Consider the following 18,802-nt stretch of genomic DNA (forward strand, 5'->3'; position numbering starts at 1 on the left):
GAGAAGAAGATACAGGATATACTATAGGTGGTGGTAAAGGCTTTGAGGATGGATGCACTTATTGAGAGACAAAACAGACTAGGGCCAAAAATGAGATCCTGAGGAAGACTGACATTTAAAGCATGGGTTAAATAAGGGGAGTTGTCAGAGGCAGAAATAAAAATGAATCTTTTAATGACATCTGTGCGTGGGATGGGCGTAAGCCAACTAGAAATGACATTTTGTGATATTCACACATGTGATTTGGGTAAAGGACTGGTAAAAGTTAGGAACCTTTGTATCCAGCAGCAGGTGCCCTTCCCTGAGAAACAGGTTGAATGAGGCAGTCTTGCTGGAAGTATGGCTAGATCTGAACAGTCCCCTACCCAAAGCAGAATTGGAGCATTAGAATTTCTAAAATGAGTCTCTTTTTCTTCGCAGGAGTGGTCATACACTACTTGCCTTCTGGTTTTCCCGCCAAGAGGGAAAACTAAACCGACAGCAGACTATTGAACTAGGACATCACATCCTAAAAGCACACATCTTTAAGGTAATTAGAGAAGTTGGAGTCTTTTCTTCTTTCCATCTCCAGCAGGCTTTCCTTAACACTGTGTTTGGGAAGCTACTGTTATTTCCATGTCATCTCTGCTTTCTAGAATTATTTTGTTGCAGATTTGGTCCAGTGCCTAAAATGTATGTCCTGTTCCTCCATAGACCTTTGGGAAGAGAACCACATTTGTTATCTGCCAGTTTAGTGGATTGCTAGGCTTTCCAGGAAATGTACATGTATAACCATTTAGGAAAGAAGGGTATAAACATGTTTGTGTGAATTCCACATATGATCTACCACCTCCTAAAGATAGTGGTGGTGGTGTAGCAATTAGTGTTCCTCATTGCTATATTTTCAGACTATTTACCTGGAAGCAACTATAACCTTCCTTTGTGCTACTTCCCCCATTCTCTATTCAAATTACAACTCCAGTTTTTCTACCAATAGTTTCAAAACTTGTAAGAACTCTATAACATCAGCCTCCCTCTCTGAATATTCATGGCTGGAATGGAGGATCCACAAGAGGGCACATAATTCATCTGTTTGTGCATGTCTGCATTCATTTGTTTATTCAGTGTTTACCTAGGCATGTACTGGTGCTAGGGATAAAAAAACAAAAAAGTTGTAGTCCCTAATCTCAAGGAATTGATAGACTAGATAATAGTTGTAGGGTAAAGCACAAAAGTGAAGGAAGAAATTTGTTCCAGTGTTTCTAGCCCACAGTTTGCTATTCCTTCTACTACCTCCAATCCCTACAGTCTCTTCAAAGTGCTTTTCTTGCCTCAGGATTAAGAAGTATAGGTAATCTTCAACAGCTCTCTATGTTGGACTTACCCCAAGGGATACTGTTAAAGATTAAACAGTTCTCTTTGAAGAGAAAGATGACATTAGGGCAACTCCAAGAGCCTAGCAAATTCTTCCCAGTATATAAGCACACAGCCAGAAACCTGTCCCATCAGACAAATAAAAGTGAAAACCCCCAGTGACAAGTCCTCTATTTGAATCATAATTGTTTTATCTAACAAATCACTGTACCAGAAATGACCTTACCCAGTGACCCTACTTAGTGGGAACAGAGTAGGACTAACATAACAGGCAGGGTGTCTCACTGCAGTTTCAAGTGGACTGAAAAACATCTGCTCCTTCTATGAACTCTAAGATCATTATCCTCCAGTTAGATAGGAAAGAAACAAGTATTAAGCATCACTTCTTTTAAACACTTAAGCTTTTAGCCCTCCATCTGCCTAGGATCAGATGTAAAGAAGCTGATGCTTGTCTTTTCTGCACCATAAAATAAACACCACATTAACAGATAAAAGATAAGGACTTTCATTTGACCCAGTATGACTTTATCCAGTAGAGGGAAACTTATATTTAAACCATACACTCCTGTCATTGACACAGTTTTATCTTATGTTACTGCAGACAACATGGTTGCCTGAGATAAGATTGGCTCCATGTGTGATTCAGGCCATAAATACTTGGGTATACAGCACATGGTGGTGACATGACTGCGAGCTGAAGAATGTAAACTTGGCCTGTGCTTTCCTGATGGTGCACTTTTCAGGGTCCTTAATATGCACAGTGTTCCCTATTGACAAGCCTTAGCTTCTCCCAAACTGCTAGACTTCTGTCTCCCTCAGCTGAGGGTCATAAAAAGGCAAAGACAGACTCTATGGTTACAACCAGAATCACCTAGAACTTCCAATGAGCAGTGACATTTGGTCCAATTTATACTCCTTTCCAGTTAATTTTAGATTTCCTTTGTTTTTAGTCATGAAAAAAATCACCCTGAGAGTTTGTAATTGTGGATATGTGTGACTCTCTATGGAGCCCTTTGCATTCTTTCTGTTTTTAACAGCTTTATTGAGGTATAATTTATATACCATAAATTCACCTATTTTAAGTGTACAAGTCAATGGCTTTTCATAGTTGTATAATTATCACCACTATTAGTATATCTCCATCACCCTAAAAATAGACCTCATGCCTGTTTGAAGTCACTCTCCATGCTTCCCCGAGCCCCTGACAACCACTCATCTACTTTCTGTCTCTTCAGATTTGACTTCTTTGGACATTTCATGTAAATGGAATCATACAATATGTGGTTTGTGTGTCTGGTTTCTTTCTTTTAGCATAATGTTTTTTGAGTCCATCCATGTTGTAGCATGTTTCAGAACTTCATTCCTTTTTGTTGCCAAATAATATCCCATTGTGTGGATTTACCACATTTTGCTTATCCAGTCACCAGTTGGACATTTGGGTTGTTTCCACTTTTTGCTATTGTGAATAATGCCACTATGAACATTAGCATGCTGATTTTTCTCTTTTTTAATAATTTTAAGATAAAATTAGCCATTTTTAAGTGAATAACTCGGTGGCATTAGGTACATTCACAATGTTAGTGTTCTGGTTTTTGTGTGAACACATCTTCAGTTCTCTTAAGAGAACTGAAGATGTGTTTATATATATCTAAGAGAACTGAAGATATATATATATATATATATATATATATATACACACACACACACACACACACCTACCAGTGGAATTGCTAGGACATATAGTAACTCTGTACTTAACATTTTAAAGAACTGCCAATCTGTTTATCAAAAGTGGTATAGCACCAGCAATGTATGAGTGTTCCAGTTTTTTCAAACCTTTGCTAAGACTTGTTAGACATTCTTCATCATTCTTATTTTAGCCTAAAATTTTAGTGGTTGTGAAATAGTATCTCAGTGTGACTTTAATTTGCATTTCCTTAATGTCCAGTAATGTTGAACACTTATAAGTCTTTGCAATTCTCTGATTGCCACTTAGGCTTTTTTTAATCTGTGAATTGTGGCCAGATGTATTTCAGTCTAGTTTGTAACATAGGGTGTTGAGTCTAATCACTGGAAGGATTTCAGAATGCTCTTGCAATTGCAATTATCTCCCTGAATGCTACCCTCTAAAATGTTCCTTATTTTTAAATTGAAGTATAGTTGACATACAATAATATAATAGTTTCAGGTTATAGCATAGTGATTTGACAAATATGTACATTACAAAATGCTCACCATGATGTGTAGTTGCCTATCTATCACTATATAAAGTTATTGCAATATTATTGACTATATTCCCTGTGTTGTACTTTTCATCCCCATGACTTAATTTGTTTTATAATTGGAAGTTTGTACCTCTTTATCCTCTTCACCTATTTTGCTAATTCCCCCCCACCCTAAAATGTTCTTTTGATTAGTCAATCCTGTAACATTTCTTACCAGAATAGAACTACTGGCCCGGGGGGAAAGTGCTGTAAGTAGGCAGCTGAGGGTGGAAGATCTCTGACATCAGTCAGAAGGCACAGGTTCAAGTACTGACCCTGCCACTTATGCATTCTCAGTTTTCTCATCTGCAAAATGGTAACAATGACTAACTCTCAGGATTATTATAAGCATCATAGATACAAGATATATAGAAAAAAGTACATTATAAAATGCAAAGTAACAGACATATCTAAATGAGGTTTTATGATCAATTATTAATAATAATCTCTTTACTGATAATATGACTTAATAATGAGCATAAACTCCACATAATTCACTCTTTCCCTTCAGCGGTATACCCTGTATAGCAGTGTTTGGCAAATACAGCTTTGCAGTCCATACAGTCTCTGTTGAAACCACTGAACTCTGCCATTGTACCTCAGAAGCAGCCAGAAACAACACACAAATGAATGGCTGTGGCCAGAAGCCAGTAGAACACGATTTATGAGAGCTGGTGGAAGGCTGCATTTGGCCTCAGGCCATGGTTTGCCAGTCCTTTCCCTGCAGTGAAAGGTACCATTCCCTTTTTTACCAGTATCCTTTCAGTATAACCAACATGACCACGAGGTTGGTCAGATAAAAACAGTTGTAATTCATTTGAGACACTTGGATATCTAAAAGTGAATCACTGATGATATATATGTAAATAATTTGCCTTAAAGAAACATATTAGATAAGCCCTAAGTTAGTTTTTTCCATGATCATAAGATATCTGAGCCATAGCAAAGATCCCTAAGATGAGATTGCTCTTGTTTCTTCATGCTTCCCCTGTTGTCTTGAAGTATTCAAACATTCTGAGCAAGACAGGCTGAACAGGCACATGAAAAGATGCTCCACATCACTAATCATCAGGGAAATGCAAATTAAAACCACAATGAGATATCGCCCCACACCAGTTAGGATGGCCACCATCCAAAAGACAAACAACAACAAATGCTGGCAAGGATGTGGAGAAAGGAGAACCCTCCTACACTGCTGGTGGGAATGTAAATTAGTTCAACCATTGTGGAAAGCAGTATGGAGGTTCATCAAAAAACTAAAAATAGAAATACCATTTGACCCAGGAATTCCACTTCTAGGAATTTACCCTAAGAATGCAGGAGCCCAGTTTGAAAAAGACGTGTGCACCCCTATGTTTATCACAGCACTTTTTACAATAGCCAAGATATGGAAGCAACCTAAGTGTCCATCAGTAGATGAGTGGATAAAGAAGATGTGGTACATATACACAATGGAATATTATTCAGCCATAAGAAGAAAACAAATCCTACCATTTGCAACAACATGGATGGAGCTAGAGGGTATATGCTCAGTGAAATAAGCCAGGTGGAGAAAGACAAGTACCAAATGATTTCACTCATCTGGACTATAAAAACAAAGCAAAAGCTGAAGGAACAAAACAGCAGCAGACTCACAGAACCCAAGAATGGACTAACAGTTACCAAAGGGAAAGGGACTGGGGAGGATGGGTGGGAAAGGAGGGATAAGGGGAATAAGGGGCATTACAATTAGTACACATAATGTGGGGGCGCGGGGGCACGGGGAAGGCAATATAACACAGAGAAGACAAGTAGAGACTCTATAGCATCTTACTATGCTGATGGACAGTGACTATAATGGGGCATGTGGTGGGGACTTGATAATGGGGGGAATCTCGTAACCACAGTGCTGCTCATGTAACTGTATATTAATGATACCAAAGTAAAAACAAATAAAATAAAATAAAAATAAAAAAATAAAGAGATTTCTACAGGCTGGTAAGCAGTGTTATAATTTTAGATTCTAACAAATTAAGGAAGAGACTCCATTACCATTGACAAAAGAGAGCCCTTCTTGCCTGAGCATTAGTTATGGATATTGAAGAAACACTTTCTTTAGTTATCTGAGCCTTAAGTTCTCTTTAAGAATCCATTAGCTCAGAATTTAATTATGGGTTATTTTTGGTTATATTGTGCCTGATAATAGATCTTGCCTGCCACCTTTGTCAGGTTGAATTTAACGAAACTGAAACTTTCTTCCCACACCTAATAGAAGCAAAGGGTCAACCCCACCAAGCAGAAGAAACCAGTAGAGCAAGTCCATGGTACAAGTGAAGCTCATACCCAAGTCCTGGAGTCTAGCTGTATATTTCAGGCTTATTTCCTTTGTATTTATTCCAACCTCACTGGGATTCTCAGTACTGCTTTCTGGTCCATCTACTGGGCCATTTAATTGAAGTTCATTTACCAAGTTTTATTCTTACTCAGCTTCTTTTCACATTTCTTTTTTCTCTAGCTCTTAAACAAGTCAACTAAATCAACAAACAGCCTGACTTCTGAGTCCCTGAAAAAGTCAAAGCCATTGAGTGTGACTTCCTTAATTACTCTCTCTCACCAATAAATCAATCTGTGTCATCAATTCTTACTTCCCTTTTTCTTATCTTAGAGGAAGAGATGTCCCTATCCCTTTTTTTAATCTTATTATGAAGTATTTCTAACAAGTAGGAAAGAGCAGGTAATTGAATAATCTAATGCTTTCTACAAGATTTAACAAATGTTAAGATTTTTCCATGTTTGCTTCAAATCTTTATATTTTTAAGAAATGAAAAATGTAACACTTACAGTAGAAGCCTCCTTTGTCCTCCTCTTACCCTATTTCTCTCCCTTTTCAGAGATAATTTGTACCCTGTAGTTAGCATGTATTCTTCTCAACCGTATTTTGTACTTTCCAAACATAAACATGTATTCATGAACAATATGCAGAATGAATTACTTCATGTTTTTTAAACTTGATATAAATAATACATTCTTTATATAGTGCTCTAACTTCTTTTCACCCATCTTTGTATATTTAAGATATATCTATAGATCTAGATCAGTGGGTTTCAACTTTGGCTATACAGTAGATTCTCCTGGGGAGCTTTAAACACACATACATTTCTGAGCCTTATTCCCAAAGATCACCATTCATTGTTCTGGAGTAGAATTCAGAACTTTTTTTAAACCCAGAATTTTTTTGTTGAGAGGCTTTATTTCTTACAGCAATTTTAGGTTTACAGAAAATACAGAGTTCCCACATACTCAATCACCCCACCATAGTTACCCCTATTATTAACATCTTGTACTGCTATGCTACATTTATTTAAATTGATGAACCTATATTGATATATTATTGTGATATATATAACTGAAGTCCATAGTTTACATCAGTGTTTACTGTTTGTGTTGTACAGTTTTATGGATTTTGCCAAATGGGATAATATCATGTACCTAACCTTACAGTATCACAGAGAGTAATTTTCACTGTCCTAAAAATCCCAAAGCTATCAAAAGTACACCTAGCTAACTCTCCAGAATTGGCACACACACACCCCTTGGGAAAGCAGCTATAAAATGCTCCCCTAAACTCTATCTTATCCTAGATCTTGGCCCAGTAATTCTTCTGCAGCTTGTTAGTCCTCTCATGTCTTTAAGGAGGATGCTTCTTAAATTTTGTGCAGCTTTTCCTATTTGCATTTAGCAGAAATGTTTGTCCAGATCACTTAGATCCATCATTACCAGAAGTGGAAATCCATCCAAGTCTCCTTGAGCAAAAATTAATGACTGAATTCTAGGAACATCCCGCTTTTCTCTAAACATCTCAGGCTTTCTCATTTAAAATGCCTTTGGTATCCCTAAATGACTGAGACTATGCTGAGGATCACACAGAAAAGAGAGGCAATTTACATTCAAGAAAACTAAATCCAAATGTGTAGATCCTGAGCAGAGGAGTGAATTGCTACATCTTCCAGAGAAGCTAAATATAACATTTTCCGAACTCCAGTTGATGCCAGAGATCTTGAGCAAAAGGAGAATTGCTATGTGACTTTAATACACTGGTCTAGCATTATTTTTCTGTAAAATAATATTCATAATATTCTATGGATTAAGTGAACCTATCTAAGGGATCCCACTTAAATCAATGTTAAATAGAAAGTTGACTAGTACAAGTCTTAGTCATAGTTTTACTTTCAAGTTCAAAGTTGGAAAAGAAGTCAACAATGCTTAGCTGAAATCATAAGAGTAAAGCCATAGTAGCTGGTCAGATTGTCTGGATTAAAAAGAACAATTTTGAAGAGACTCAAGGCTAGAGAATGGTTTGTAATTAAAGGCAAAAGGAAAAGCCAGTTGTCAGCTGTTTGATCTATTCCTACTTGCTGCTTTTCCAGCTAGAAATTCAGAACTGAAGTCCTGACTTGGGTACATCTACTTTCTTCAATTTGGTATAGTGGAAGGAATATGAACTTTAGAGTAAAAAGGACTTGGCTTCTAATTCCTGCTCCATTTTTTTAAGTAGTGGTGTGACTTTGGGCAAATTACTTAACCCTCTCTAGCTTGTCTCCTCTTAGATAAAAACGGTGATAAATTCTACTTTATAGGACTGTCATAGAAATTAGATTAAACTAAAGGAGCTAACATATGAAAAGGCTTTCGCACAGAACCTAGCTATGTAGTAGGTACTGAATAAATGTTACATTCCTTCCCGTTTTATCCTTCAGCCATATATATATAAAGCATGCCTTCCATTGCTAAGTTTCCTCTGTTGAATTACAGATACTAGTTTCTTTCTAATTACTTTTCTGTCTAATTGATGAATAGACTTTCTTGCTCCTCAAAAGACCTTGTTGAATCCCACACATATTCTAAGTGGAGACTAAGGCCCAAAAGGGGATTTGGAGCTAAGTTTCCTGGTTTTCCAGAATCTACCATAGAAGCAAGCTTTATAACCTAACTTGTCTGGACTCCAGCCCTGAGTAGCTCTTGGAATTCTTCCAAAAAGAATGGGAAATACTCAATCTCATATGTCAAAATAAACAATCATAAACACTTAGTGATGGGTGTGCTTCATTTTTTGATAGTTGTTTGCATATGAACTGATTAGCCAAATTAGAGAGTTTGTGATTAATGTCCCTGTTATTAATACAAATGAAAGAAGTCCTGAAATAATAATGAGCAATCAGAAGATGTGGTATCAGTCTTCATTATTCACAATGCACCCAGCTCTTCATGCCTAGATGGACACTCTGGTAGAGAGATTCACAACAAAGCTCCCCCCTCCAGGGCAGAGAGAATATGGATAATGTAGAAATTTAGCAGCCATTTTCAAATAATGGAGGAGGATATAAAAGTAAGAATCATCTCTCTGAAGTGTAGGGGTGATAACTAGACTCTGTTTCAGCCTCCCAGCATGGGATTGTGTGTCTGGGCACACAAAGGTCTGCTGTGCCAGGATTTGCCCCAGCCCTTTTGGCTCACCCTCTTGTCCATCATTTATAAGTAGGACAGAATGAAACAAGATGAAGAGTAGAAGTCATTGGCTTCATCCTTCCTCATTTTGTCAAGTTGTGGATTTCATGTTGGGAATGTTTAAACACAGATACGTTGACAAAGTCATGTCAAAATAGCACACAGTATAAAAGCATCTACTTCTAGAAACATATCCTACAGATAGACTTGCACAAGTACATAAAGATATATGTACAAGGATGACTATTGAAACATAGTTGTAATAGTAAGAAACAAAAAACAGAAGTACCTAAGTATCCATCTCTAGGGACCTAATTTAAAGAAATTATGATTGTGATACATACATATAATGAACTACTATGTCTCTCAAAATAGAATGAGGCAAAAGTATATGTAGAGGTGTGGAATAGGTCTATAATATTTTGTTTAAAAAGTTAATGGAAAGATCCTAATTTTTTCTTTACATTTTTGAAGTGTTTTTAAGCCACTTAGAGTATATGGACCTTTTATGGATCCCAGTTGAAACAAAACAAAATTTTTTTGAAATAGTCAAGGAAATTTTAACACTGCCTGGATATTTGATACTATAGAATCCTTGTTAATTTCAGGTATGATAGTGCTGTTGGGCTATGTTTGAAAAAGAGTCCTTATCTCTTAGAGGCACTTACTGAAATAAACATTAACTGATAAGATGTCTGGGATTTGCTTCAAAGTAATTCAGTCATGGGAATAGGGGAGTCTGAAGTCTGGACAGGAGTATAAATAAAACAAGGTTGGCCATGAGTTGCTGATTTGGGCATAGCAAGTATTCTAGGCAAGAACAACCTGCATTTCAGGGAACAGAAGGCAAGTAGAAGTAGCGTAAGCTTTTAAAAAGAATACCTCCCTGATCCACTTACTAGGTCCCAGACTTCATTGTTAATATCTTAACTACCCTCAGGATTTCCTGCTTTAACTTACTTGATCCAGATATTGGCAGAATAGTAAGATGACTGCCAGAGAATGTCTGACTATCCAGATAGATATAAAACAAATGGTCTAACTTCCTTTTGGAAAGGGGCAAGCATTATACATGCAGTGGGATGGTACCTATACCAGTTACGCTAGAGAAAATGTGTTGCTTAATGGCAATCACACCTATATTGTTGTTTTCCTAAGGATAAACAGACATGATTGTTTGAGGTTATATTAGTCAGGGTGAGGAATGCTAGCTGCTATAACAAACCTTTAAAATCCCAATGACTTAACAAAGGTTTATTTCTCACTGACATTGCAGTCCAGTCAGGCTCCTCCCCTATAGTAGTTACAAAGTTGCCTAGGGCCTCAGAATCCTCCATTGGATACTCTGGCCTGCAGTCAAGAGGGACAGTAGAAAGTGTGGAGAAATACGCAGGTTTGGGGCCACGCCTCAATCTGACATACTAATTCTGCCCATACTTTCCTAGCCAGAATTCAGTCATCTGGGTCACCAAACTGTACAGGAGGTCGGAAATATAGCTTTCCCAGAAGCCCAAGAAAATGAGATGGGGGTCAACCATCACACTTCATTATCTCTGTCCCATTGTGTATTTTACTAACTTGAATTTAAGAGATTGACTCAAGAAAGCTAATAGAAAAACTATGGGGAAAGAATTACATCCAGGTACAGCAGAAAAGAGGTATTCAATAGATTGTTGCCAGACTACTTAGCATAGAGACAAGTTGGCTTGTTCCTATAGGACTACTTCTAGTCCTCATCAGTGAATTGCCTTTGCTGAGCATGGATGTGTTGTTAGGGTGAGAATCTACTTTCATTTATTAGAGCCACAAACCTAAAGGCCACTATGTACTACAAAGATTGTAATTTTTAGTGGGACTGCTATGTGTTTCTTTTTTCAGGGTTTGAGTAAAAAAGTTGGTGTATCATCCTCCATCCTCCAAGGTCTCTGGATCTCCTATAGCACAGAAGGTCTTTCAATGGCATTGGCTTCTTTACGAAATCTCTACACTCCAAATATAAAGGTAAGTGCTTATAAATTACAGACAGATTAAAAAATTAACTATGAAAAAATAAAATTAGAAGGACATTTAAGTGTCATTTTTATTGATCTTTGACTTGCCTTGGACTGTCTCCTATTAATTAGCCTTTTATTGATAATATATTTTGAATTGTTACATTTTATTCTGTGAATTGAAGACCAAACCTACTGACCTACTACCTTCTAAGCTGGCTCTGATTTACAGGATCAGGTCCTGCTCCTTCTAGGGAGGAAATCAGTCTCTAGTAGCCTTTGTTTTAATAGAAGCTTTTCTGACCAACAGTCCACTTAATTAATAGAGACTATGTTCATTACTACAGTATGGGTAGACTTTGCACTAGTTACTGTAAAGGAGGCATTTTACTTCCCTTTCTAAAAGCAAGATACTAAAATAGGAACAAATGAAGATGATAAAATAAAGCAGTTACTAAATGCACCTGAGCACTGTTGTGCGGTCCCAGATGACTTAATAAAAGGTGACTAAAAGGATGTGACTGATACTTGTCTGAGTATCACTTCTATTTATTTACTTCTTTCTAGGTCAGCCGACTGCTGATTTTGGGAGGTGCCAATATTAATTATCGGACAGAGGTTTTAAATAATGCTCCAATTCTCTGTGTCCAGTCTCATCTTGGTTACACAGAAATGGTGGCCCTGCTGTTGGAGTTTGGGGCCAACGTGGATGCCTCTTCTGAAAGCGGCCTGACTCCTCTGGGCTACGCCGCAGCGGCAGGCTTCCTGAGCATCGTTGTGTTGCTGTGCAAGAAACGGGCCAAGGTAACAGCTGTGTGACTCTGCCACTTGTCCCTTCTCCCCTTTTCCTTCCTTCCTGCTGTAGTCTTCCTTATTTCCTGCATCACCACATGAATCTAGGTAGAGTCCATCCAACCCTCCTGAGGGCAGGTCACAGGGAGTGCTGGCTGTGCCCACATCCCAGTGTTGGCCCACTGCCGTTGCCACTTCATGCTACCTCTGGTCACGGTTCTGAAGCCTTTGGGCAGTACTTAGGAAACTGCATTTATGAGCAGTCACAAAAAGTCCCTACCTACCAACCAAGAAATTCTCTACTGAGCTCAGAGTGAGGAAGGAGAAGTGGTGTGGCAAGGAGACTGCAGTGGGAAGTCTGAACTGAACAGTGCCTGCAGACTGTAAACTTTAATGTGTAGAGAAGAAATTAGCCATGGAGTTAAGAACAGAGACCAGACTCCCTGTTCTACCTTGAAGACCATCCCTGTAGTAGAGGTAGAGAAAAGATGATCCTATTTACACTCCAACTGATCAGAAGCATTCAGGAGTGCTTCTGTTAGTATACTTTAATCCTCTGAAAACATTTCTAAAAAATGTGTTTGCTTTATAGTACCTCAAGAGCCACTGATGTAAAAGAACTCAGTTTTGAAATATTGGTGAAAAGGAAAATGCTGGTCTCAAAAGTATAGGCCTCTGGGGAAAATTATAGCCTTACAGTATTTTGTTTCAGTCCTGAAAACAAACAGGATTTTGGTGGTTTTGCAATGAAATATAACTAATATGTATGACCTCAGTCTGAGGTGCCCAGTGTTTTCACCAGGGAAGAAAGTGGAACTCTGCAGACTCCTTTGGGAGCTGGGACCTGGGACTCTCAGTGAAATTTACTGTGACAGTGATGGTCCATCTGTAATGCCCTCTTCATTTGACTGAACACCTCTAAAATAATAACTGGGCCTCATTATTATAACTGTGGATTCATATTCTAATCTCAGCTGGGTCTTTGCTGCTGCTCAGCTATCTCTTACAATGCCTAATAAATAATATTCTTTAAAAAATAAAGAGTTCTCTAAAACCCCAACCTCTTGGCATTCATCTGAAGCTACTGTCTCAAAAGTCACTAAGAACTGCTAATTACCAATTTAAAGAACTTTTTCTCATTTCTCCCCTTCTAAACTTCTCCATAATATTGACAAGATTGACCACAATACTTCTCAAGACAGTGTAATGCCCTAGCTCTCCTCCTGTCTCCCCGGTTGCTCTTCTGTCTTCCTACTCCCAGTGTAACTGTTCACTAAGATGTTGTCCTCCGGTGGCCTTGTCCATCCTCATACTCTCTCCCCCAGCTTCACCATTAAAATACTGATGAATACTAACCAGTTATTTTACAGAGTGTTCTTCAATTTTAGTTTGTCTTATAGTTTCTCATCATTAGATTGAGTTTATATATTTTGGGCAAGAATACCACTAAAGTGATGCTGTACCCTTACTAATGCAGCACGTCAAGGGGTCCACAGTGTTGCTGTCTTATCAAAGGTAGATGTTAACTTCTGTCACTTGATTAAGGTGTCTTCTAGGCTTCTCAACTCTGAAGTTACTGTTTTTCCCTTGGTGATAAAGAGTAAGTAATGCCACCACCTTGGGAATTACAATGCCAACATATAATTGAGGGGGACACAAACTCTTAGGCCATAACACCCTTCCTTCTAAACCCATTACTGATTCTACCTGGAAATTCTCTAAACTTTTATTGCACTTTTACTTTCCTTATACATTTATTATATACACCTTGTTGGATAGATAGGCTTCTGTCACATTGGTTGTATCACCAGATAGAAAGTCTTTGAGAGTGGAATCTATATTTTACTCTTATTCACCTTTTTATCCTGTGTGGTACCTTGCACATAGTAGGATTTCAGTGAACATTTGTTAAATAGATGGCTGGGTGGAACTAAGGCTAGAGAGACCCAGACCCAGAACTTCTGTTTCAAGTGCTCGAATTACCACTTAAAGATAACCTGCCTCCCCACTAGAAAAGGCTACTCATCTATGCAAACATGTGGCTACCTTCTTGTAGATTGATCTTAATCAGGCCCACCTTTCAGCCTAAACTTGTAGCCAACAGCACAGTTGTAAAAACTGCTGTTGGAACTTAGTGAGCATTCAGCTCCAAGTAGCTCTAGTCATTTTGGCTGGATCTTTGAGATTCTGCCTTCCAATTAGAAGAGAAAAGTGGCCTTTGCCAAAGCTGGGTGGTCAAATGTATGATTCATGATATAAGATATTTTGCTTCTTTGGAACACCAGAAAATTTGAGTTTCAAAATGTTTTTCTTCCCTTTCAATATTTCAAAGACAGTTTTTTGTGCCATCAGAGCCACAAGTATTTCAAAACTGAGTCTGAAAAGAACTATTGGAAGACAAAGGAGAATGAGCCTCAGGAAAACAAAGCTGGAGCTGTGGGTTTTGTTTTTCTGAGTTTTGGGAGGATTTTGTGTGTGTGTGAAAACAAAAGTCTGACCTTAGGAAAACAGGTTCTGCCCAGAGGGGCATCTACCAGAGTTGTAGCTCAGTGATGACCTAACCTGAGTAGGAAAGTATTTTCTAAATTTTCTGAGATTGGCTCAGGGAACGGGAAAAAATGAATCTTAGTAATCCAGACCTGGGCAGAGCTGGTGTGACTGGTTGGGAGTGCAGCCACAAGTCTTCATTCACACAGATTTCTCTGTCTCCTCCCCTCAGGTGGATCACCTGGACAAGAACGGGCAGTGTGCTCTGGTCCATGCTGCCCTCCGAGGTCACCTGGAGGTTGTCAAGTTCTTGATTCAGTGCGACTGGACAATGGCCGGCCAGCAGCAAGGAGTATTTAAGAAGAGCCACGCCATCCAGCAGGCCCTCGTTGCTGCAGCTAGCATGGGTTACACCGAGGTAAGAACGCAGGTGATAAGGTATTTGGTTGTTTTGTTTTGTTTCCAGCTATACATATTGAAGGACCTAGGAAAGGTTGCATTGCCAGCCTAATTTATGTGAACTAGCTTTTGCTCACTGCTCTGAGGAATAGGGAGACAAGACTCCATGAAGCACCAGAAGTCTCCAGTGCCAAGGTGCCTAGAAGTGTGGGCGCAGGACTTCAAAAGTACCTTAGAAATTATATGATCCAATCTTTCCACCCTATGTAACAGTGACACTAAGCCCAGAGGGATTATTTGTTGAACTGTGTTCCCATGGGTAGTAGACAGTGTGGGATGGGAAGGGCACATATTTGGAATCTGAGAAGGATCAGATTTGAGACCCATCTTTGCTACTCTAATTAGCTCTGGGCCTTGGGCAAGTTACCTAATCTCCTAGAACCTTAGTTTCCCATCAAAGTGAGTCTAATAAGTGAGTTTAACAAATTCTTTTTTTACAAGGCTGATGTGAAAGGTGCTTTGTAAACTGTTAAACACTATACAAACAGTACTTTTGTTAGTTTATATATTAATGATAGTAATAATACAATGTTAAAATGTATAGAATTGGTAGCATTTTAGGAAATGTTTAACAACCAGCTCTGGGAGGGGAGTGCAGTGAAGTAGGAATGTGTGTGTGGGTGTGTACATACATACTTAAATTTATTATCAACTTTACTAATAAAAAGAACATTTAACACACACAGTTTACAAATAACCAAGAAATGTACAATACTCTTAATTGGATGCTTCTGTTGATTTTTGCCAAATTTATATCTGTAGCCAGTCTATGGTTGCAACTCAAACCAGGATTTGATAAAAAGAGTTGCACCCCAATTTGCTAACTCTTTTCCCAATAATTTTATTATCATTAAATCTGATATGTGATCTACTGTTAAACTATTCTTACCGTCATACAAATTATATCCATTAAACTTGAACTCCTTTCCCACTTTAGCACTAAATCAAATCCTGATTTGCAATAAAATCAAATATTCCCACCATGGCTGATTTCAGGCTACTAATGTGACATCACAGAACACAAAGTTGCAGAGAGATATACCATAACACATCATTGTGTAATATTTCTCCATACAGGAACCACAGACACCATAAATATACATAACCTTAAGAGCATAGATATATTAACACTAAAATGTAGTTAAATAATTAGGAAGTTATGAGATTTTATGTTTTTTAACCTTTGTTTTTAATATAATTTAATTGTTATTTAAAGATGTTAATAAACATCTTTGTTTAAACAGCTAGCTTGCAAGATTCTGAAAGTTTAACAATCAGCTTTCATGGGCCCATACAAGTTGGCTCAGCGCATTGCACAGGATGCTTCACACAGCTATCCTATCAAATGACCTGATATGTCATAAGGAATATTAAATAAAACTGAAATTTTTATTACCTATGGGAGGTTTTTTAACCCTCTCTACAGTCAAATTCCTGGAAACAGCAGTCACTTTCCTTTGTTGTTAGCAACCATTCTCACTTAAGGAGGGTAATCACTTTACTCCAAAGAAATTCCGTGTTTTCTCAATATTTACTTTCTGTTTTTTGTTTATCAGTTGTTTTTTTCTGTTTCTTTATTGGTATGGGGAGGATGAGGGGTTGCTTCCCTAACTGAAATATGAGGAATATGTAATTTTTTTTTAAATCACATGTTATGCAAATAAATTGTTTTCAAAAGAAACATGTAAACTGTACCTGCTAGAACAGACGTCCTCATGGCAGCTTTGGGTTTCTTTGCCAGGACAATCAGTTCTGATTCCTTTGTGTCCAAGAGATTTCATGACACTTGGGTCATCCAAGTATTTTCTAAAACTGACAGGCTAGCATCTGTAGCATAATTTTCCACCTGAAGTTTGAGCTGACACTACTTCTTGTTTCAGATTGTCTCCTACCTACTTGATCTTCCAGAAAAAGATGAAGAGGAAGTGGAGCGAGCACAGATCAACAGCTTTGACAGTCTCTGGGGAGAGACAGGTACTTCTCATGAATGTGTTGTGTCTGTGTGGAGATACTCTCTGCATCTCACCCCCTCATTTCTCTGCATACTCTGTCTTATTTGGTGGTCTCTGAGACCAATTTAGCCAAAATAAAAAGTCAAGCAATTTCCTTACTTCAGTCATCTTTTCCTTTGGGTTCTCCATACCATTAGCACTGGAGTCTTCCTTCAAACAAAATTTTCCCATACTCGTTTCCAAATATTTTTAAAAGACTCAAAGTTCCCTTACAATGCGCCAAGCCAGAATAGAGAATAGTTGTGGCTTTGCCTTTCTTTTCTTTTTTTTTTTTTAAATCTGATTCTTGTAGCAGTTAGGAATAAATATTTATACCATCAATTAACTCTTTCCACGTGTGGTTATAAATCAGGTGGTTAAGTTTTATTCACCCCTTCTGGCTTAATCCAGCATTATCATGGCATAGTAGTATCTGAAGCTGTTAAGCTGATACGTTATGAGTAAAGTTGCTATCTGGATACAAAATGAAGGTCCCACCTAGTAAAGAGCAGCCCCATGCAATCCCTCCTGATCTGTAGCAAGGCGATGTCTATTACTTCTACAGAGGCTTCTTCCTTGTGGCCTTTGCAAGAAGTGATTGTTGCCTTTCCCCCAAGTCTAAACTGGAACATCTGGAGAAACAGTAACAATTTATTCATTTTTATGAAACCAAAGCAATGAAAACTATAAAGTCACCACAGATATGTGCCATATTTGCCAGGAGTAGACCAATATTGAGATGGCCAATTTAGGGAAAAAATCTTACTAAATATGAAGGGTGTGTGTTTTGGTTAGGGTCAGTGTGTTATTAGAAATTAGAGAACACACTTGAAATCACTTAAAATTTGTAATGACCTATTGAACTGTGATGTTTCTGCCCATGGCAAAAATCTTATATATGTTTCATGGCATCTTTCACATTATGTAAAAAGGTCCAAAGCTCAGGACTTGCTTCTCAAACAATCCCTTCCTCTGTAGGAGCCAAAGGGAGCAGATGCCAGGCAGCTGCAGCTTAAGAGCCCATGGCAGATTACAGGAAAATGTGCAGCTGGAAGCAGCTGCTGTCTGTGGTCCCCCACCCAGAGGGAAGCCAGAGGGCAGGCTGAGGGGAAGGTCCTGGCCAGGACGCCTGCAGTTCTGGAGTATCCGCACTGTGGCCGAGAGCTGCAGAAGGGACGCGCCCGCTTACTGCCCCATTGGCACAGCCTTCCCCAGCACAGTGCTGCCGCACTGCCCGACAGACCCCTGTCGCCCTGCACAAGTAATCACTGGGAAGGGCAAAAAATGTAATGGCCCAGTGGTGATAAGGGATGGAAATTACAAGACCAACAATCATAGGGATAAGTATCAAACACATTCTAGTGCTATACTGGAAAGAATTCTTAAAAATGTCCAAGAAGGGTGTGAACTAAGTGGAAGACTTATTTTTAGTGATATGAATTTCATATTAAAATAAAACTTTACAGACTCAGGACTTTTTAAATATGTCATGCTTTAAAGTGTGCAATAAAATTTGTTAACAATGATTTGCTTACATAGTACCATATCTCAAGATAATAAAAATCAAAGCTTTGTGTCAGTTTGCCTATAATCAAAACTGTGTTGTGTTTAACTTGATATTTGCATAAAATAATTTCAGCATTATAAACATAAAATGCCATTTAAACGAGTTAGAATAAAATGCATTTATAATATAATGTATAGATCTTTGAAGTTATTTGATTTCAGAAATAATATCTTTGCTATATAAAAATGTCCCTTCAACTTATCACTAGTACAGAATACACTATGAGTTGCTTTTCTATCTATAGTGATGGGTTTACTAAGTACACATGTTCCTTTCTAACTTAAACACACAGTCATTTAAAATTTATAATGACCCATTGAACTGTAATGTTTTCTCCAGTGGCAGAATCTTCTATATGTTTTCATCATAAAATGAATGTAGGTCTCTGACCTACAGCCCACTGGTTGGGTCTCA

General features: G+C 38.1%; 1 protein-coding gene across 9 annotated transcripts in view; it reads left to right on the forward strand.

Annotated features, from left to right (window-relative positions):
- Positions 1 to 18,802, forward strand: part of TANC2 (tetratricopeptide repeat, ankyrin repeat and coiled-coil containing 2) — a 376,540-nt gene that overhangs the window by 332,656 nt on the left and 25,082 nt on the right. For all 9 annotated transcript variants that reach the window (XM_036899778.2, XM_057501594.1, XM_057501595.1 and 6 more), the window contains 5 exons: positions 421 to 529; positions 10,980 to 11,102; positions 11,660 to 11,896; positions 14,604 to 14,789; positions 16,711 to 16,804. In XM_036899778.2, the coding sequence (XP_036755673.1) occupies positions 421 to 529; positions 10,980 to 11,102; positions 11,660 to 11,896; positions 14,604 to 14,789; positions 16,711 to 16,804 (749 nt within the window). The remainder of the gene's footprint in view (positions 1 to 420; positions 530 to 10,979; positions 11,103 to 11,659; positions 11,897 to 14,603; positions 14,790 to 16,710; positions 16,805 to 18,802) is intronic.

This window comes from Manis pentadactyla, chromosome 4 (genome assembly GCF_030020395.1).
Source record: "Manis pentadactyla isolate mManPen7 chromosome 4, mManPen7.hap1, whole genome shotgun sequence".
Lineage (NCBI taxonomy): Eukaryota > Metazoa > Chordata > Mammalia > Pholidota > Manidae > Manis > Manis pentadactyla.